Here is a 22069-nt window from a genome sequence, read left to right on the forward strand (position 1 = left end):
GGAAATATGTGTGTTTATGGTTGTGTGTAGCTGTGTGTTTGTGTGTGTGTATGTGTGTGTGTGCATCTTAGATTATTAATAGCATTTTTCATATAAACCACCCCCGTAAGCGCACTTAATCAAGTCAAATTATGGGTGGGCTGGTCCGACCTATATGGGTGCTTCCATTAGCTGTGTTACGGATTCAGCGCCGCGGCATCAAACGATTTATTTGCTTCAGTTACTTTCGGCAGACGATCAATCTCACAGTAATTATCTCTTGTCAGTAAAGCAAGGGTCTGACGCGTCGACTGGAGGGAGGGAGAAATCGGAGTGCCTTCCTCGAATCCGAGCTTCTTGTCAAATTAAACTTGGGAAAAATCTGTGGTGGTGGGGGTGGGGAGATGGGAGGGTCTGTGTCCATGTGTGCGCGTGCAGTCTCTGCGTGGGTACAAGGTGGGCCGCTGCGTGTCCTCTGGTGTGCTCTTGCTGATGTGTGAGTGTGGGGTCCTCTGGGGAGTCGATCCCTCGATTCACTCATGCACGTTTGGCAGTCGGTCCCGTCAGTGGCGTTTCGCATGCAGAGCTAGTGATTTCCCTTGCTGTCATGTCAGACTCTGTGTGTGTGTGTTTGTGTGTGTGTGTGTGTGTACGTGGGTGTCGGAGTCAGTGTGACAGGAAAATGACAAGGTTTGGGATATGCAGTGATTAGCTGCTGTCACTCTAAGCAACGTGCAGCAGATTTGCATATATGCAGATGATTGGCTCTCTACATTTGAAAATGAGGTCACAGCATTGTGGTCCCTATATGCAGAAGATGTAATCATGTTATGGTCTCTAAATGAAGCCCCCCATCCCTAAATGTGGATGATGTCATAGTCCTTATATGCAGATTATGTTATAATCTCACTATCTAAGTTTCCAAAGTGTCATAGTGTCTAAATGCATATGATGTCATAGTCTCTAAATGCCACTAACATCACACTCCCATAGGCTATTTATGCCAATGAGGTAATTGTCTTCGGGGTTACAGACTGAGGTCACAGTCCCTTTTTGCAGATGATGTCAGCATCACTTATACCGATGATGTCATAGTCATTGCACACAGCCCAGCTGTGTATGCCTTCTCCTCCATACGTGTACCGTCAGTTACTTTCAGCAGGGCAAAGAGCAGGTGAAGCCAAGGGAAGTGGAGAAACGTGTCCCCCCATCACGTTCAGTGTTCAGCCTCGCCAAACAGAGCAAGGTGAGGAGGGGATTCAAAGGAATACACAGCTAGAGGCCGCAAACGGCACCAGGGCACAGATCACCCTGACCGGGATTCCAACCATTCTGGATGGACATGTTCTCACGCACCAGTGGTGTGGCCCTGTGGACAGGTACTTACTCAGCATGCCCATGCCCAGCATGAAGGCGTCCATGGTGTAGGGCAGGCCCCTGGCGCGGCCTCGCGTGCCCGGAGGGAACATCACTTCCTTGGGCTGGGCTTTCTTGCATTCTACCTGCAGGGGCAGAAAAGAAGAGACGAAAGTCGTTAGCTGTGCACAAATCTCACAGAGCCGCTTTAATACGACTCTGTTTAATAGGTACCTGATCCACCCCGAACAGTCCTGGTAAATGAGTGCATTTCTGACGCATACTGGACAGGCTGAATGTGTGGTGCTGGCGGTATTTGAACCTGCGGTCGTGGTCTGGATTTGTATTGTCCTTGATAAAGGTACCGTAAGGTGGGTAAGGTACAATATAGAAGGATGGTTCTAGAGGGTCTGGTTTCATTTCGGGAGGCAACTGCATCCTCCTGTGAGGTCTGACCGCACGTCGGACAAGGGGGCTATCGGGTCAGCCCCATCCGACCCGACGGCGTCTCTCAACTTGAGATAACAGGAAGAGCATAAATGGGGTCTCATTTACACCCCCCCCCCCCCCCCCCCGCAGATGAAAGGTGTCCCCTGTTTTTCTAGTTGTTTTATGTCTGTCTGCCCGCTGAGACGAGCAAGGGTCTGTGTCTCCAGGCAAAGTCTTGCCAAATGTTCTCATCACTCTTACCGTCTCGCTGCTCTCGCCTGGTTCTCATCACCCAACCGCTACCACCCCCGGGGTGCTATTACCCCCCTCCCCCCTCAAGCTGCTCCATCCGTTCACACCCTCCTTCACCAACTTCCACCACAAGTTACCCCACAGCCCCACTGCTTCAATTTCAGTGGCATGCACCCAATAGAGACAAAAACACACAGTCTTTCTCCCTCTTTACTTTTCTTGCACTCATGTGACTTACAACCCTCCTCGTTTGACTCCTGTTTCTCTTTATCAGCTGGGGATATCAAAACAAGACAGATTTGTCCGAGACAGCACCAAGGCCATCTTGGTAAGGTCAGGAGCTTTGTTTCAATGAACATGCCAATATCATCATTTAGATACGATCAATACATCAGGGAAACAAAAACCAAAATGATGGCTAAGGCCATTCTACCCTTCAAATGCTCTCTTTAATTAAACACAATGGCCAGGACCTTAACTAGAAGTGTGGGCGGTGGGGGCGGGGGAGGCTCAATTTATTCCCCATCAGCCAAGTGGAGGAGATGGGGGGCGAGGTGTGGGGGTCTTTTTCCCACTGGCTAATGGGCGTGGGGAGCCCGCCGCGGTCAGAGGCTGTCATCAGTGGTGGAGGCGGAGGAGCGGAGCGAGCAGTGCTCTCCACCGCCATTACTTAACTAATTATCCAGACGGCTTAGGTTCCCGCACTGATGAGGTCCTTCACATCCTAATGAAAATATGAAGAGGGCTCCGGTATTAATGGGGTGGTGCCGTGAAGAGCTGGCTGGCTGGCTGTGAGAATGACTGGCAGGCTGGCTATGGGAATGGCTGATTGGCTGTGGGAATAACTGACTGACCAGCTAGCTTTGCTGGCTGACTAATTGGATGGAAGAGGGACTGACTCACTGGCCGACTGCTTGCAAGTTGTTTAACTGGCTGACAGGTGGACTGACTGACTGGCTGTCTGTCTGTCTTATCAAGGCAGCACAGTGGAGACTTTGGCACAAGAGAAAACGGAAGAAGGACAGGGGGGGATGTTCAAAAATGTGTGTGTACTGCTTAGGTGTATGCGTGTGAGTTCACGGCTCTGGAGTGTGTGTGTACTGCTCTGCTGTTCGAGAGCATATTTCTCTGTTCGGGAGTATAGAGAAAAGATAAACACAGTCAGGCTGAATGATGTCATTATCCTTCATCTCCACAATCTCCATTGTAAACATGTAAATCAATAGTCTAAACAAATAGGCTAGTTTAAGTACCTTATGTATCTCCAATGGCTCCTGCTCTCTTTTCATCCAGCTAAAGTTACAGTGGCTGGTGAAAAAGGTATTCTTTCTAGCTCAGTTGGCACAGGGAGATAGTGCCGCTCGAACCTAGAGGGCAGGCAGCTGTAGGGAGGCGGTCACCACCTGGCAGAGTGCCCTCTGGGGGCCAGTCTGAGACCCCCAGGAGTTCATAAAGACCAGGACACAGCAGGGTGCCCGGCACAGAACCCCCGCTGCTGACCTTTCTCTGCTCAGTGCCCTGATTGGCCACATACAGGTACTGTACGCAGATACACACACACACACACACACACACACACACACACATGTATTAATAGGTAAGAGGAGGAATAACGTGATCACATTAACCTAAACCTTTAACTAATAACATTAAATTACACTTAACCATAAGAAGTGTCATCCTTTGTCATCGAAGTTGGTTAAAATACTAAATGTTCCTTGGCACTTATAAGTACACTGAAACACTGTTATAACTACACTAAAAAAGTGTTATAACTACAATTGTGGTCCTTGGTTATCTGCTGCAACTATCACTATTAAATGTACAAATATGCACTATTTGTTTGTCTGGTAAAAGTCTCTGCTAAAATGTAATGTACAAATGTATAAGGTTCTGAATATATATCCTGTGAGGTTTCGATAATGGTGTTATTTAACAGCCAATTTTAAATAAGCTAGGAGAACAGTCTGCAATGAAGAATCATTAAAACATGAGCTGTGACCTTTCACAGATTTAACCCTCTTCCGGCCGTGCAAGTGAGAAGCTCCGAAAATGATTTATTGTCCGCTAACATGTGAACGGTGTTGCATAGCTCAATTAGGAGACCTTTCACATGTAAAAAATCAAAAGTAGAGTCCGTTTAATTTAAAGGTCGTTATAAAGTTACGAGGGGAATGTGCTTCCGCTGGCCAGCTGAAGAAGAGAGCTGTAACAACAAGGATGCTGCTAAGAGGTGGAAACTGCTTACTATCGAGGAGGTGACACTGTCCACACGCACAATTGTGTGTTCATGCAAAAACATGCATGCACACACGCAGATGCGGACACAAATACACTGACACACGTAGTTGTGGACACACACACACACACACAGTGACAGATATTATCACAGTTCATGTTCTCTGAGATCACAAACTCAACATTTACCATTCAAAAATATAACTTTTAAAAAGTGTCAGAGGTGAAAACTGATAATCAGCACTTTCTTTCTCTCTTTGGACAAGCACAGTCCAGTTAAGAAAAAAAGCCACTTTCACTGCAGCTGGAACGCTTGGAATCAAACCTATTTCCAACCAAATTTGCTTCCTTAAGCACATTTGCTTCGTTTAAGAGAAAGCGTCGCCTCTGACAGGCCAGATAAGGCAGGGAGAGAGGAGAACCACTGTGAGAGTGTGTGTATGTTTGCATGTGTGTGTGAAAGAGTGTATGTGTGCGTAAGCAAAAGAAAGTAAAGCGCATGTGAGTGTGTTTGTTTGTGTGTGCGAGGAAAAGTTGCCTCATTCGCTCAGCTTTTTCATTGTCATGTCAGCGGTGTTGTCCTGCCTGGAGCTCCAATGCTGAAGAGAGAACTGTAGCCTGTGTGACTCATCCCTCCTCTCTCTAGTCCCTCCATGCTCTCAAAGAAAAGAACTTAGTGGCTTTAAGAACACATTTATTAATTATTAATTATTAAAGTAAAAAAAACGAAACTAAAATGATGTAACTGTAAGATGCCCTGAAAACAATGGTCTGGGATGTGTCACCTGAAAACAACACTGAAACAACTGACTGAATACTCCAAAAATGCTTCTCAGTTCAGATCGGGGGGGTGTTAAATAAGACGACCTCGAGGAAGGAAGCATTTTTGGAGTGTTGGAACAGGGCCGAGGAGATGCAGTCTCGGAGACATGTCCTAACAGCAGTCGGGTCGTATTTGATGGCAGAGTGGATCTTATCAAACCTGCGGCCTTGCTTGACTTCCAGTGTCCTTGTCCAGCTCAGCAAATTCGGGTTTCAGTTTGAGGAAGCTTCCTGCCTTTGGTCCTTGACAAAGCAGTTATATATACTGTTTAAAGTGATTGGGGTCACTGGAAAAAAGGATGTGTGTCTTACATGTTTGAGACCAGCTTTTTGCAGTTTAACACTTCAATTCAGGCAACAACTTAAATCCAATCTCCTGGTACTTTGCCTTGTCTTTCGACAATACCGTAAACTGCTTAAAGTGCATTTCCATAGCTCAGTGAGCTTACTGTCGACAGCGCCACAAAATCTAAATGTTTCTCACTGTGCTGTACAGAACCAAAGAGGATATTTATAAGCAAGCACATTGAAAGCCAGTTGGAACAGGTCGGTTTTCAACAATCCTAAGAGGTTTGTGAGACTAGAACCAGGTTAATTAACTGTGGCTATGAGAAGGGGCTGTCCATACACGAGAGACACAAACAAGCTGGCTCTCGTCTGCTTACAGCTGGGCCTTCATCTTCCCCTGATATGCAACACTACGTCATTATATATGGCCCTTCCCAGCCAGACCCTCCCCTGACCACCCAGACCCTCCCCTGCTCACCCAGACCCACCCATACACACACCAACTCACATGCACACACACACACACACACAAGTATACACACTCACAGACACACATGTATACACACACCTATCTACCACGCCATTGGGAAAAGATTGCCAGCAATCCAACCTGGTGTGATTGTATTTGTGCTTTTTAGAGGTAGATGGGGGGCGAGGGGAGGGGAGGAAGACAAAAGTAAAAGAGAGACCTGCCCGGGGGCACCAGAGCCCTGAGCTTTAACACCCAGGCATAATTCATGGCCACTTGAATTAAATTGCAGGGGAGACATAGGTGGAGGCTCAGTACAGTACATTACTGATACACTTACAGCTATTTCCCCCTGACATAAAAATCTATATTTCTCTGACAGAGAGGAAGAGAAGGATAAAAAGAGAGAGAGAGAGAGAAAGAGGAGGGAGAGAGGGAAAGAGAGGAAGTGAGATAGACAGAGAGAGAGAGATAGGGAGAGGGAGGGACAGAGAGCGAGAGAGAGGGAGGGGAGAAAGGGCGAGAGATGGGGAGGAGGGAGAGAGAGGGAGAAATGAAATCCCGTCAGATTCCATTTATGCTTCTGAAAGACTACATCTCTATTTTGTTCCTGCCTCTGCTCTTTTCAAGAAGAATGTGCTCGGAGTGAACGTAAAACAATTTTCTGCGATTGAGTGTGTCCAACATGTGCATGTGTGTGTTCGTGTGTTTGTTTGTCAGGTTGTCCGGCTATTCATGAGACCCTGTGGTTCCAGCCAAAGCTTTCTTGTTGGTCTCTTAAGGTTACAAAGTGTGCATCCAATACATCCAAGATGTATATGGTTCTGAATATATATCCTGTGAGGTTTCGATAATGGTGTTATTTAACATCCAACTTTAACTAAGCTAGGAGAACAGTCTGCAACAAAGAATCATTAAAACATGAGCTGTGACCTTTCACAGATTTAACCCTCTTCCGGCCGTGCAAGTGAGAAGCTCCGAAAAAGTCCGCTAACATGTGAACAATTTTCTGCGATTGCGTGTGTCCAACATGTGCATGTGTGAGTTTGTGTGTTTGTTTGTCAGGTTGTCCGGCTATTCATGAGACCCTGTGGTTCCAGCCAAAGCTTTCTTGTTGGTCTCTTAAGGTTACAAAGTGTGCATCCAAGATCCGCAACAACACACTTTTTCCCCCTTTTCTGCTCCATCTTTCCTCTCATCTCTTGCCCTGAATCTCTTCCAGTGACATTATTGCTTTCTTTTGCTTTATGTTGGACATCAACTACTGTTAGGAGGCAGTAAAACCAAGTTTGGTTTTATGACGCCATTTGCCAGCGCTGTTTGCCTGTTTTGGCCGGGTCAATCACAAACAGAAAATTGTCCTCTCCATCTCTTCCATGCTCTCTCTCCCTCTCTGTCTCTCTCTTTTGTTCTAGATGTTTCTCTCCCTTTGTCTTTTTCTTTCCATGGCAGACTCTCTTCAAAATGTCTCATTTTTAACACCATCTCTCTCCATCCTGTCTGTTTTGACATGTGTGGTCACTGAGAACACTTGGCCAATAGCCTTCTCTGTGACAACCGATGGAATTACAGTAATCTTTTCAAATATCACAATTCCCTTCCATTACCTAAACTACTCTAAAGAAAGTGACAGACAAATGGTAAACAAACACAGAGACAAATGATATGTCGCACGAGTGCACACACTCACACAATCATACACACACAAACACACATGTAGTGTCTGGGTAAAGAAGCTGAGTACATGTACAATACGTAGAGATAGGGGTATAACCTACTTGAGATGAACCATAACGGGATTCAATTGGTCAATCACCACTGTCAGGTTATATGTCTTACCCTGGTGTACTACATACATACACATTACAATGCACATTCAGACATACACACAAAAACAAACTCCCAAACACACACACCCATGTTCCTAGAGTCAGCTGAGAGTGTGTGGCATTAACAGTCTGAGGAGAGAGGAAAATAAGTATGATTTTCCACCAAACAGCACACACACACACACAAACACTTTGAGCCACCACTTCCCCCCTCACAGCGGTAGATTATCTGCTGATGATATTGCACAAGCCAGAGTCCCACCGCGGTACAGACACAAGAAATTGGCCCGCTGACATGCCCGGCACTTACCATACATGCTAATGGCCCAGCGCCACGGCGGGCTAGCTCGCTAGCTTTAGGGTGGACGGGACGTGACGGGGGGGGGGGGAGTGGGGTGGTGGACGGGGGTAATGCCGGGGGCAGACAAGGAGAGGCAAGGGGGACTGATGTGGTCCCTGTGACTGGAAATGAGAATGGACATCTCTCTGCTGGCTGTGAGGGGGGTGGGGAGGGTTAGGATAGGAACTGGGAGACGAGGGGTAAGGGCAATGTGTGTTTGAGTGCACACTGACGCCAGTGTGTCCTTGAAATCAAATACAAGCTGCAAATGTCTCATGATATGCAATGAGCATGACATCAACCTCCAGGGCCTGTGCGTGGTGAGCTGTTGTACATTACATAAACCCTTCAGGCTAAGGAGACACAGTGTGGAAGAAAGCAGAGCAGGAACTATGAAGTTTGCCTGGACCCTGGGTTAAGACTGACCCAAACAGACAAGACCTGTGTGAGCTTGCATGCATATGTGTATGTTAGTGTGTGTGTGTGCGTGTGTGTGTGTGTGTGTGTGTGTGTGTGTGTGTGTGTGTGTGCGGACCCTATGGGTGTTCCTCCAGGGTCTGAATGGTCCCAGAGGGAGGGTTTATCCTGGGTCTGCAGAGTGGGTCTCCACTCTGGCTGCATGTCTATGAGATGCCCCCGACTATAAATACCCTCTCCTGAGCAGTAGGGAGGTGCTATATTTAGCTAGCTATATTGAGCAACCCTGGACAAGAAACCTTCCCCGTCTCGGTAGTGTGTTTGTGTGTGTGTGTGTGTGTGTGTGTGTGTGTATGTGTGTGTGTGTGTCTCTGTTTGTGAGTGGGAGAGTTTTTCCTCTAATGGATGTTTGGTCAGAGGTTGGTTTGCCCTTTTAAATGCTTCACAGTAGGATCTGTGTGGGTTAGCATTAGCTTAGGATCTAGCTGTGTCTCTATTGCAGGAAAGCAAGAATAAGAAGTCTGCTAACTCTAGGTACTCTTTAGATGCAACCTGATATCAATATGTATACTGTATTGATGGCTAACTTATTAAACTGCCATTGTTGCTTTGGCAAACAGATGAATCAATGAAGCTTTCCTGCAGGCCCATGTCATCTGCACTACTAATACTAACTAATTCTGATAACTACTAATACCGCTTGTTACTTGAGGACTCTCCATCCCCTTTCAAACTTTGCAGGGTGTAGTGTGTTGGTTGTGTTTATGTGTCAGAGCAGGAACTATGATTTATGTGATTTATGTTTATGTGTCATCTTTTCAGGGACAGGCCTCTCCAGATGCCAATAGGCCGTCAGAAGAGCTCAGGAGAACTGAAGGACAGAGAATGGCCATGGTCTTCACTCTCTTTAGCTTCAGCCACTTAGCTTTTCTATCTTTAGCTCTAGTCACGTTACCTCTCTTGTCGTGTTCTCTCTCTCTCTATCTCACATATCTCTTCATTCCTCACCCTTCATATATTTTTCTCTCATTCACTTAATCTCTCTTTTTACCCTCTCATTTCTGGTCTGTCTCTCTATGACGGAACAGATGGCACATTGTGTGTTCATTGAGATGGTAGCATACAAAAGCCCTCTTAAGAAAAAGAGAAACATTATGCTTTGTCTTCTGAGAGAAAAGGACTCTGCTTGCCACTTCCATTAATATCACAGTTCAACACGTGGAATTGAAGAATCTGGGGAGAGTTTAATGCACTTTAAATTCTGGACATTTCCATCGGGCTCTATTGTAGTGGATGATACTCGAACCAGGGTCCAGTATTTTCCGACACCATGTTTGCATCTGAGCCGGGACTGTTTACAATGTCACGGGGACAACACTGCAAACAGATGTCATCAAATATGGACGGCGGCAATCTGCTGGTGCATAACGATGTCTCAGCAGCTCCTTTGAAGTGGCTGGCAGAGGGAGATGAGTAAACGGCATCGGAAATTAGCGGAGGGTGGAGAGAAGTGGAAGGAATGCAGAATGCCCCCCACCACACACACACACACACACACACACACACACACCCCATCCGCTCCACCTCCTCTGGTCCTGCCCCAAGGTTGTTTACTTCTAAGCTGTGAGCCCCTCTTTTCTTCTCTGCTACTACTAGGAGCCCCGTCTTGTCACTTTATGTGTGTCAGAGAGCGGTACTGGAGGCCAAAGAGAATAGTCGCACACTTTCTCATTCGTTTTCCATGCCTCTGTCTCTCCTTCTCCCCCCTCCCTTCCCCTGCCCCGCACCCAACACACACAGCGATGCTAACGATGCATGCAATTCCCCTGTAGCCCAATTTAATGTGGGCAGTCGATGAGCGTGGTGTGAGTGTGTGTGTGTGTGTGTGTGTGGGGGGGGGGGGCTCATCTTCCGGGAAAGATCGACGGAAAAACTATAGAAGTCGCGTCTGGACCTCGCTTGCTCCCTGAACAATAAGGGTGTGTGATGCGCTATCATGTGAAAATCAATAGGAGAAGTCGCGGGGACGAGCTTGTACTGTAGGGCTGGAGATGGGCGCTGCGGGCAGCCCATAATATGACTTCCCTGTGTGTCTGGGGGGAGTCAGTGTGTGTGTGCATGCGCATGTGTGTGAGGCTAGACTAGGACTGTAGACTATGAGCGATCATAATGGTGAGTCATTGGGCAGGAAGGAAGTCTGACGCCACCCCTCTCTGCCCAAGTTCATTTTTTCGTTGGATAATGGTGGATTTAAGACATATTTTAAGGTCTTGAGGCTGATAATTAGCTGGTGACTTCACCCGATAGCTAAGACGCTCTGTGTGTATCAGGGTGTGTGTGCACGCAAGGGAAAGGGTTGACCCAATGGCATACTCAGTACAAGGATGAGGGGGTGTATATATTCTTGATTTCATTCCGCTCCAGAGCTTTTACACTCTTATGGGGAGTAGCTAAATAAAGGTCATGGGTAAACTTGGATGAGTCATTGTTTTAGCTGTGAAGGAGTAAGAAAGGCAAACTAGATCAGGAGCCTAATGCGGCCAAAGTCACACAAGCCAACAGGCTAGTGCTACACCCAGGCTGCCCTCTACACTCGACCCAACTGGACCACTGTGTCCTGGGCTATGACTAACAAGGCCACAGTTTTCCTCCCTCGAACATTGGCTATACCTCCAACTTAAGAAAACAACCCCATCAAATCTAAAACAAAAACAAAACAATGAAAAAGGCCAACTGAGCAGATTTCCTGGTGAACTGTGAAGCTGCGGACTATGTAGACTGATAGTTTCCCCCCCAGTAATATGGCAGGATGTCAGACATGGCTGACCGTTCCAGCCTGATTTGCTGGGTGGTTTTGCGTGGAAATGGGACATGGGACAAAGCTAGGGACAGGCTGTTCTGCCCTCTCTCCCAGTTAGGGCTCACAGACACAATTTCATGGTGAGCGCCTAGTGCACACCACTGACCATCGCATCCCTCAAACCATGCCGTGTTTCTGAGTGTGGGTAGCTGTGCTGTGTGTACATGTGTGTGTGCCTATTTGTGTGTGTGTGCGTGTGCCTGTTTGTGCATCCGTTTGCCTGTGAGTGCCTGTGTGTGTGTGCCTGTATATGTGTACGCCTGTTTGTGAGTGTGAGTGTGAGTGCATGTGTGTATGCGACTGTGTGTGGGGCTGTGTGGGCAGCGACCCCACCCACCAATGTCAGCACCCACCCTGGTTACCGCTGTGTTAAAAGAGAAAATGTAATATTAATCCGGTCGGCCCCGGCCATTTCCAAAGGCAAGCGCCACTCACCATTTTATTATTGATTTCGTGAAAATGGATCTCGCAGACCTTCTCCACTACTTCCTCCATCTCAAAAGTCACAAAGCCGAAGCCTGCGGAGATGACGGAGAAAGTCGAGAGAATAACAGGAAGGAGGGGGGAGGGGGTATGGAGGAGAAGGACGAGAGAAGGGAACAGAAAAAAGAACACTGGTTAGTTTTTACAAAAGCACTTTCACACAATGTGTTATAAGCAGGTGAAAAAAGAAAACAATAATAGTTGTTGTAAATAATAAATTCCCGGTTCTAGGAAAGAATACTTTTCTAGTTCTGCTTCAACCAAAGCAAGCTCGCAATAAAGATGACAAACCTCTTTTTATTGGAATAACTATATTTTTTCCGCTCCTTGGGGAAACAAGGGAGCAACAAAAACACCTCAAAGCTCATTAAATTAAAATTCATGGGCCTTTGCCAGGCGTGTAAATTTCATTATAGATCTTATCTGTTCCTTCATTGATATTTCACAAAAAAAACGAAACATTTGGGCTTTATGTTACTTTTATACAGCATCACTATTATTAATACACAGCACATTAGGTACAGCTCACAAAACCTAAGCAGAAGGTATAAAGCAACAGTGATGATAATGTGCCAAGCCAGTTTTTGCCTTGATTATCTGCAGGTTAAACTGTACGGTGGGAGGGAAAACCCATTGGAATGCAGACACTTACAGTACTGACACGTTAAGCCATCAACAGACAATCACTGCAAACACGCTTCTCTTGAATGTGTGAAAACATCTCGATGCTTTCACAGGCACATGGCCATACCTGTTCACACATTATCTTTCTATAGCCCATCCGTGCACACAGCCACACACACAATTTGTGTGCTATTCTTGTGGAGACACACAATACAGTCCCATTCAAAATCCTGTTTTTCCTAACCCCTAAACCCGAACCCAAAACCTAACCCTTTCTATAAGAGGAGGGGGAGGAAAAATGAGGAGAAAGGAAAAGCAGGAGGAGGATGGAGAAGAGGAGGAGGAGGAGCTGAAATTCGGGAGCCCCCCTCTGGGCTGGGCTGGGACGAGGCTTACGCTCTTAAGAGACTGGGAGATAAGCTGCCAGGGGTCAGAGGGTCAACAGGGTTTGACAGAGAGCCAGGGGCGTCCGGAGAGCCCCGGCACCCCCCTGCACCACCCCACTCCCTCCTTCGCCACACGCCGGCAGATAACACCAGATAAGGAGACGGGAGGGCCAGATAAGAGGGGCCAAGATAAAGTAGCCCAGTGACCCGGGAGACCCCCCCCGAATCTGCACAAGCACACACACACAGCAAAGAGTGCAAGTGATTACAAGTAGGTCCATATATACACATAGATGTGCGGGTGTGTGCTTGTGCACATACACACACCCTCACCCAAACCGAATTACTTCCTGTCTCCTACTGTACTGTCTGTCGTTACACCAGTACTTCCTGTGGGGAACCCCCGTTTATTATCCCTCCTCCTTTTCCCCATGTCACCATCTACTTTACATTGATGACATCACGACCACCACCCCCAATCAGCTGCTTGCTATGTGTCCCTGTCCTCCCTGCTTCTGTCTCTCTTTCTCCATGCCCTCTACATCAGTTCCATTCTCTCTTCACTCTCGGCCCTCCATTTCTCACTCAATCATCTCGTCCACTAGCCACCCTCTCTCTCTCTCCCTCTCTCGCTCTACCTCCCCCCTTGACATCCTCCATCCCCTCCACTTCCTCCCCCGTTTTCTCACTGTCATCATTTCTCCTCTCTCCTCTCTTTTCTCTTTTCATTTTGACGGATCGCTCTGCAAGCTCTCCATCCGGCCCTGGGGGCCGCTTGTTTCATCGTGCTCTCCTCTCATTCGCCGAGGGGGCTGCGACGTGTGTGTGCGCCCAGGTCGCCCGCGGCGTTGACTAATCAGAACGCACGACTGCCATCCGCAGTCGGGCCAGGCCGTCATTCATATCGCTCCCCCCCCCCGGTGTTCTGAGGTCCTCTCAGGTTCCCCCACAGTAAGCCGTTAATGACTGCAGCACAGACTCTGTTCATAGACGCCATGAAAACCTTTTATATATACACCAGCTGCATCGAGGATGAGGCTTAACAAGGCCTTCTGCTTTTAATTTTGGTGTTGCAATGACACCAATCCATTGATTAATGACAGCTATCCAATAAAAGAACACCTTCACTGGGAAAGTCTGCCCCCCTCTCACACTCTTCCAGGTCTGACGGAGAATACAAACATGAACGGCTCAAAGACTTGAGCAGACAGTCTAAACACCATACTACCAAACATAAGTACTGTAGATATTCCACAAAGAGTAGGTTGATCTACAACCCTCTCTAACACTTTTCAACCAGAGAGAGGATAGTCCCTAGATCATCCCATCTCCTTACCTCAATCCTCTTTCTCTACCCCTCCCCCACCCTCACACCCCCCTTATCTGTGCCACACCGACCACTTCTGACATCCAACAAATCAACTGTCAGGAGCAATTTCTCAGCAGGGCCTGAGAACCAGCCTGATGCTGGGTTGTGGAAAGCTAGAGACAAGAGAGAGGGGGAGAAAGGGAGAGAGAGAGAGAGAGAGAGAGAGAGAGAGAGAGAGAGAGAGAGAGAGAGAGAGAGAGAGAGAGAGAGAGAGAGAGCGAGAGGGAGAGAGAGAGAGCGCGAGAGGGAGCTAGAAGGGGGGTGGGTAGACACACCTGTGCCTCCGAAAAATATCTACCATTCACTATCTCTATATAAATATAAATATCTACCATCCACTATATCTCCATATAAATATCTACCATCCACTCTGCCTTTATATAAATATCTATCATCCACACTGCTTCTATGCTTCTATATAAATATAAATATCTACCACTCTGCCTCTGATGGTCTCTGATTCCTGTAAAATAGGTGGACCGCAGTTTCCCTTCCCGGCCTCTAGAGGCAGTGTTAGCACACATACTGGAACTGGCTATGGGCTCAGATTTATATCTATTATTTGTCCTTCCTTTCCCTCTACTCTCCATCTATAGTGATACATGGCTGCAGGTTCTTTCATTCTATGTCAAGCTTTCCCTTAAAGAACACCCCCCGACCTCCTTCGCCTTCTCTCCTCCTCTCTCTGTCTTGTGTTCCATAAGGTCAGGTGTTAGGGGTGAGGGGTAAGGTAATGATCTGGCTTGGCAGCCTTTGTCAGAGTTTGAGGTACTATTGGCACGGCCAGCCCACCGCTCTGAGCACCGCAGCGTGCACACAGACGACAGATCAACTCCTCAGAGTGGAAGCCGCTTAACGACAACAGCTGTGGCTAACGCAGCCCCCCCCCCCCCCCTCCCCTTAATGAAGACGGACACCTGCACGTGGAGCGTTCTCACCAAGGCCCTTCCAAAGTCAGGAGGGGGAGGAGGGGTGGAAGAAGGCTAGGGGGGGGGGGGGAGAGAGAGAGAGTTGAGAGGAAAGAGGAGGAGAGCGGCGCTTCCTGCTCTCCGCGAGAGGAGGGGGCTGCGTGACGGCGGCGTCTCTCGGCGCCTCGCAACATTACCTCCACCATTTAGCGGCCTAACCACCCCGAACAGGCTATTTCCTGCTGCCGCCAAGCAATGCTGCTGTACACGCGTCCCACAATAGTCCTGGCGGTGAACCAAACAAAAGAACTACAGCCTCTCTTCCTACCGCCTTCAGAGGCCGACTGCAGGAGCTGTCTGCCTTGGTGCGTTTCCGACTTCCCCCCCCTCACCTCCGCCCGCCGCCAACGCCACACTCTTGTTCCTCCAGACAACTCTATTTCTTGAACTTTCTCTCTTTTTTTTCTTTCCCCCGCCACCGTTTTTCCTCCACCTCAATGACAACACATGGATTTCTCAATCTAAGGCGCGGTAATAAGTGTTAGTGACCATTGCTGGAGGCGTCTGGGCTGAATCTCACACTTATTAGCGCTTGGCGGAGGCGGCGGCGAGCCACGGTCCCTGCGGGCGCCCCCAGACATTCTCAGCCTCGCGTAAAACAAAGAGTCCGCAACCGAACAGGGCCCCCAAACTCCTTAATAGCGACCCCCATCAGAGCTGGGGCTGGGAGGGAGCCGCAAATAAAATTTAAATGCTAAATCAATGAGTCTTCAACTGACCTTTGCGTTTGGGACCCCTGCCTGGCCTGCTTGCGGGAGGTTTGATGTGTTTAAAGAGAATCGCTACGTGACTAAATCCTGTTATTGGTGCGGCTGGCCACCCACTCCGGAAGAGACACAGCAAATAAAGCTCAGAAAAGTGAATTAATCACTAAGCGAAATGAGAGGAGGCATTCTGCTTCGAGGTCTGCACCCTGATTTTGCTTGGAGCCTATACACTGATGGTTCGATGCATACGCACACACACACACACACATTTGTGCGCTTGCAAAGACACGCGCACTCTCGCACAAATACCCAAGGAAGCTAGACACACTAATGATAATAACGATGTCTCAGGGTATTGATTCATGTTGCAATAAAAAGATAAGCGCGCAAAATAAGAGTATTGCATTTCTCCTCCAGGCAAATATGGCACACAAATCTCTTAAAGGGGAACTGGTGTTGAATACAAATGACATACCCTATTCACAAAATAACATAGATATCTATATAACAAAATATTTCACGCTGTACCGAACTTAAATTTATAAATAACACCTTCAGTTGGAATACCAAAAATGTATGAGCGAACACAAAAATGGTAGGCTTCAGTCACTCAAAGTTGACAGAAAACATTGGAGGTACATTCTGGTTTGTTTTTCTCTATTAGCATGTTCTCTCTCTCTTTCTGTCTCTCCCCTTCTCTCCCTTCTCTCCTCTTCCTCCAAACCCCCCCATTCAATTTACTCCCAAGTGTGAGAATTCATTTGCATACAGGCAGGAAGTATGACAGCGCCGTCACAAATGGCATCCAATTTCCCCACTCCATCAGTGTGTGAGAGCCAGGGGGGGAGCTCAGACAGGCTTGCCACACTGTGTGTGTGTGTACATGTTCACCATGCAACGTTGTGTGTTTTCTAACCTGCATGAGTGTGACTTGTGGCATGAAACCGTGTCTGTTCAGTTCAAGGTAAAAGGTAATACAGTAAACATTGACCTGATTGGGCAAGGCTTCTAGTTTGCTATAATAAGACTGACAACGATTGGTCTAGATCACAGAATGGGCAGTCCTTTTGACATCCTTAAGAATCTTATTGGCTCAACAGGTTGGAACCCTTGAAAGAGAGCCAATAAAAAAGTTGTCTTCATGTGAGGGACAAGTCAGCACTTTATATGGTAACCAACCAGTAACCAAGTAACCAAACAGCAATCCGGAGGAGGGAACTCTTATGAAAAAAGAAAATGAGAAAAAAAAGTTGACAGTGGGGGAAAAAAGAAAAAGAACATAAATATGGTGACAGGTGCAGACAACGGTAGACAAAATAAAATCAAAGCCGTTGTCAATTAATTTCTCCTCTTGCTGATAAATGGACCCACTTTCCCATCCATTAATAACCTGAGGCAAGCGCCACTAGAAAACCTGTCAATGGGCCTCATTTTTTACTGTGCCTCTCCCTTTACTTCTCCTTCTCTCCCTCTCTCTCCTTCTCTCCCTCTCCCTCTCCCTCTCTCTCTGTGTTCACTTTCTCCCTTCCATCCTCTCTCACCCACTTTATCTTTCTCACTTGCTCTCTGCATTCGCTCGGCTAACGAGGAACAGCAGATGACGAGAGAGAGAGAGAGAGAGAGAGAGAGAGAGAGAGAGAGAGAGAGAGAGAGAGAGAGAGAGAGAAAACGCCACACAAAAGTATTGTCACTCCTCGGAGGAGGCCACCAGACACACTGTGAAGCCAGGCCCCCCCAACACCATCGATAAATAATAGATTGGCATCGTTGGGAGCTTGTGGCCTTATTTACACATCCTCTTAATCAAAAAGGAGAAGAGGGGGAAGAGTGGGGGAAAAAAGGAAGAAACCGGGTAAGCTCCTTGGTACCGGGATCCCTTGTAAAGTAAATGAGAGTGGACAGAGGAATCGATTGGAGCAGCAGCCATTGCGCTACATTATAATGACTGAGGTGAAATACGTTTAGCTGAGTGACGGGAGGAGAGGGAAAACCCAGCGGAAAGTGACGGAGGGGAGAGGGAAAAAACGTCTTCAATGAGTGTGTGAGGCGGAGGGTCTCTCAGAAAGAAAACAAATAAATAAATAGTGACTTTGCCAGGGGGCAGATGTCCAAACGTGTGAGTTGCTGTGCTACATAGTGATAGACTGACTGACACCTATTGAGCAACATATGGCCACACTTGTTGAATAGCATAGTGCATATGTATGTTGTATATAGAGGCAGAAGTAGTGATGGCGTTTTTGTTGTAATTATAGCATGTGTATGTCACTGATATTGAGCATATTCTCCCCACCCCACCCCAGCCCACACTCCTCCCCCCCTTCCAAAGCACCCCACTTGCAATGAAGAGACACGGAGGGCACACAGTTAGCTTGCAGAAACATTTGTTTTAGGGAACATTAAGGTCACATATTTGCGTGCTCAAGACTGTCTCTCCAAAATTAATGTCAGCGATGAACACCCCAAAAACCTTACAGTGGGAGTGGAGCGGCTGCTACACAAGACTCCGAACACTGAAAGCTGAAAAAACAAATCATTGCTCCAAAATCGGTAATGATCTGCCTGCTAGGCTCCTTTCATTAAGTCAAATGGATGAACCCGGAGAGCAAAGTATGCAGATTTAGCCCCCGGTCTTTGACTAACACAGGGGGAGACAACACTGGAAGATACCAAGTTAAGGACAGGGGTGTTCCCTCAAAACATTTGACCTTCTTTAAATACTATGTATAAATGAAGGAATGAATGAAGGAGTGAATGTACAAACAAACTGATGAATGAATGCATGAGTGAATGAATGTATGAATGAATAAATGAAGCAACAGTCAGGACAGTTTCTTGTTTACGAGGCTTCAGCCCACAGTAATTCATCCTCACAGGTTGCATGTGTTTGCACATGAATAAAACATGATTCAACTCCTGCCAAACACTTTTGACCTGCACTCTGTTTGGTTTATCAAGCACAACACGAGCCTGGGAACAGTCTGTAAGGGGGCTAACACCAGAGGTAAGATGAACACAAATATTCAAATATTTGATCAGTATAATTGACCCTGTGATCGCATGTCTAGACCCCATACTCTATTCCTCATCGGTGTCGACCCAAGTCAGACTTGCAGGGCTAAGAAATCCCATGTTCTTCCAATCAAATTTTGGAATGCAGCAAATGCATGGCAGCCGACAACCTGGATAATAAAGTGGCTGACATCCACAATATGGTACATTTAAAGAGGAAAAAATGATAAATAAATAAAGGCCATATATCTCAGTATGAATGCATGCCCGGTCCTAAGTAAGATGTACACCATGGAAACAAAGCAGCCTCCCAATCCCCCCTAAACAATTGAGCCATCTATTTGCTTCCACATGCTCCCGAAACATTTATCTCATTCTTTTCTCTAACTATCTGTATTAATGTGTGATTGCGTCAGTCTCTCTCCTCGGCTCCGATCTGACAGGCAAAGTAATGGAACACCATATGGGCCAGGGCTTTGAGCGCAATGCATTGTGACAGCTCTCTGCTCATAATAACAACATAACGCACGCGCCCACACACACAGAGAGGCAAACACACACACACGCAGAAGTGCACATTCACACACACACACACACACACACACAATAATGGCAGTCGAGACTGTGGTGCTAGCGCAACAAGTCTAATTTCTCTCTCTCTTTCCTTCTCTTTCTTTTTGTCTGTCTCTCTTTCACCCTTTCCCTCCTGCAAAAACAGACTAATGTGATTACACTGACATCAAAACAATTTGGGCTTTAATTACACGAGACACATCGAGGCGAGAGCCGTGAGAGCCATTTCTCAAAGGGAGCAATTGGCATGACCGAATGAGAGAGAGAGACAGACACAAGGAGAGAAATTGAGAGAGATTGGCAGCGAGAGAGACAGTGTGAGAAAGAATGACAAATAAATGAAACCTTGATTAGATGCTCCCAGACTGCCCTAAACGGCAGTCAGAATAGGCATATGGAGTTTGGAATGTGATGATATATATCCTCTTCCCGACACAAGTCTCCCTCAGCTCAGATGAACAGGTAAGCATGTGCAAGCATTCAGACTACGCTCCCTCTGTGCTCCTCCATTCAGTTATCATCTCGGCAGCAGATGATCATGAATGTTGTATTTAGATTAAGTGGAAGTCTCTGAAGGCAGGTGAATGAATGTATACAGTATTTGATTAAACTGGATTTACCTGCAGGCTAGAACACAGAAACAGGGACTGGTAATCAGTTCTCTTTCTAAATGCCCTGGCTCCAAGGTGCATTTAGAACAAAAAGGCTCTAGATTCTGGATACATCTTTTATATTATTTTCTTCTTTTTTTTACCTTCCACACACATGCACCAACTGAGGATGCCAAGGAGATCAGATTGCTCGGCTTTGCTGAGCATCAGCAACTGTGTGTGTGTGTGTGTGTGTGTGTGTGTGTGTGTGCGTGTGTGTGAGTGAGTGAGAGAATGTTTGTGTGAATAAGATAAATCTTATATTCTATGTTTAACAAAAATGTAGGCACTAAAGAGTGTAAAGCGAAAGAGCTGACACAGGAAGAGACAGCAAGAAGAAGAGATATGAGGGAAAAGGGGGAATTAAAGGACAAAGTCACCTCCACTGGTGAACAATGCGACAGGACAGCTGACACACAATCCCCCCCCCCACCCCCCCAACTTTTAATACCACAACATGTTCATTAGCGAGGCACATTATATATCATATACAGAGACACTGGGTTAGACACACTCTGCTTTCGAGCAGTGCTGATACCTCTCCAGTATATTAGGATGAGGGAGGGGTTTCTATTGACTACTCTACTTTATCCAACTCAAGCGGGCGCTGTTCCTACAGGATCAACTCTGTGGACACACGTGTTCTCTGCACCTGGTGTCATATCTACTCCAGTAAATATGACCCAGCTATGATGCTATGACACATGGATACATATACATGCATTATAAGCTAAAAGGCATTTCTATGTACTGTACGTGTGTGTGTTTTGAACTATATGTGTTTGTGTCACCAACGGTGTGACAGAATCAACATCACACCAGAAGAGTGAGCGTGTTTCCTGTTTATGTATGAGATATGCTAATGAACCCGCTTGTCAGAGAAAGACTGTCTTTTTCAAGTACATATCTGTATGTTCACCTATGATAAACATCTCATGTATTCTAATCCATGAATTATGCATGCCGGCTGACATGGAGACAAGCTCTCCAGAGGAGAAGCTTTAAAACCAATCTTTTTTTTTGTCTATTCCACACAAAACAAGGTGTCCCCAAAAACCTGTCCAGGTACATTAATATTTGCTTAGTTGTCCCTTTATGCGGCTTTTCAGTACATCAGCATTTCCTGGCAACGGTGTTTTGTTTTTCCGCCTTGCACCGCGCCCCTCTCCACTGCCTCTCACACACAACTCTATCCGGGTGTTGAGAAATCTGTTCTGTCCACGCTTGTTGTATGTAGGTCACCTAGCCACAATGGCCCATCCATTTCTCTGTCCTACTTAGGTAGACACACAGACACAGCAGGGACTCACACACACACACACACACACACACACACACACACACACACACACACACACACACACACACACACAGACACCAACACATTGGAGAAAGTGAGAATTGCTTCCACTCAACTTCTCCTCCCTTCCCAGCTTCCCTCAACCGATATCACACACTACTCTTTCCTTGACTTCACACAGCAACAATAAATAGATTAATAAATCAAAAAATAAATAAATACATAAATAGACCCAAAGAGAGCTGAGGAAAAACTAAGTTATGGGAGTGATAAGTAAGTAAGTAAGACTTTATTTATATAGCACTTTTCATACAAGAATTGCAGCTCAAAGTGCTTAGGAGAAACAAACAAAAGTTAATGCAGTTAGCTACGACGACGACAAAAAAAAAGGAACCCGCCTCTGATCTTATCGTTGGCGAGCCCTTGGAATAAGTGGTTCTCCTTCGCAAACCAACTTTGGTGAAAATTAATCAGGCTAGCACAAAGCTCGACCATGCAAATGAGCATACATATGGTAGGGCTGATACAGAACACTTCTTTGAAAAAAAAAGGAAAAAAAAAGAATAAAAAATATTTGAAAGGAAGAAAGAAAGAAAATACAAGGGGAGAAAAAAAACTATCAAAGGGTTCAATCACTGTCAGAACACCATTATGTGTCCGAAAAATTGGTTCCTGGGTGCGTCAACGTTTTCTAGATCGGTAAAGAGCAACGAAAGGC

General features: G+C 46.5%; 1 protein-coding gene across 7 annotated transcripts in view; it reads right to left on the minus strand.

The window, feature by feature from the left end:
- msi2b (musashi RNA-binding protein 2b) overlaps positions 1-22069 on the minus strand; it is a 175550-nt gene that overhangs the window by 36694 nt on the left and 116787 nt on the right. For all 7 annotated transcript variants that reach the window (XM_067245882.1, XM_067245876.1, XM_067245881.1 and 4 more), the window contains exons 8-9: positions 11715-11797; positions 1367-1481 (exon numbers count right to left, since the gene is read on the minus strand). In XM_067245882.1, coding sequence (XP_067101983.1) covers positions 1367-1481; positions 11715-11797 — 198 coding nt within the window. The remainder of the gene's footprint in view (positions 1-1366; positions 1482-11714; positions 11798-22069) is intronic.

Source organism: Osmerus mordax, chromosome 11 (assembly GCF_038355195.1).
Source record: "Osmerus mordax isolate fOsmMor3 chromosome 11, fOsmMor3.pri, whole genome shotgun sequence".
NCBI lineage: Eukaryota > Metazoa > Chordata > Actinopteri > Osmeriformes > Osmeridae > Osmerus > Osmerus mordax.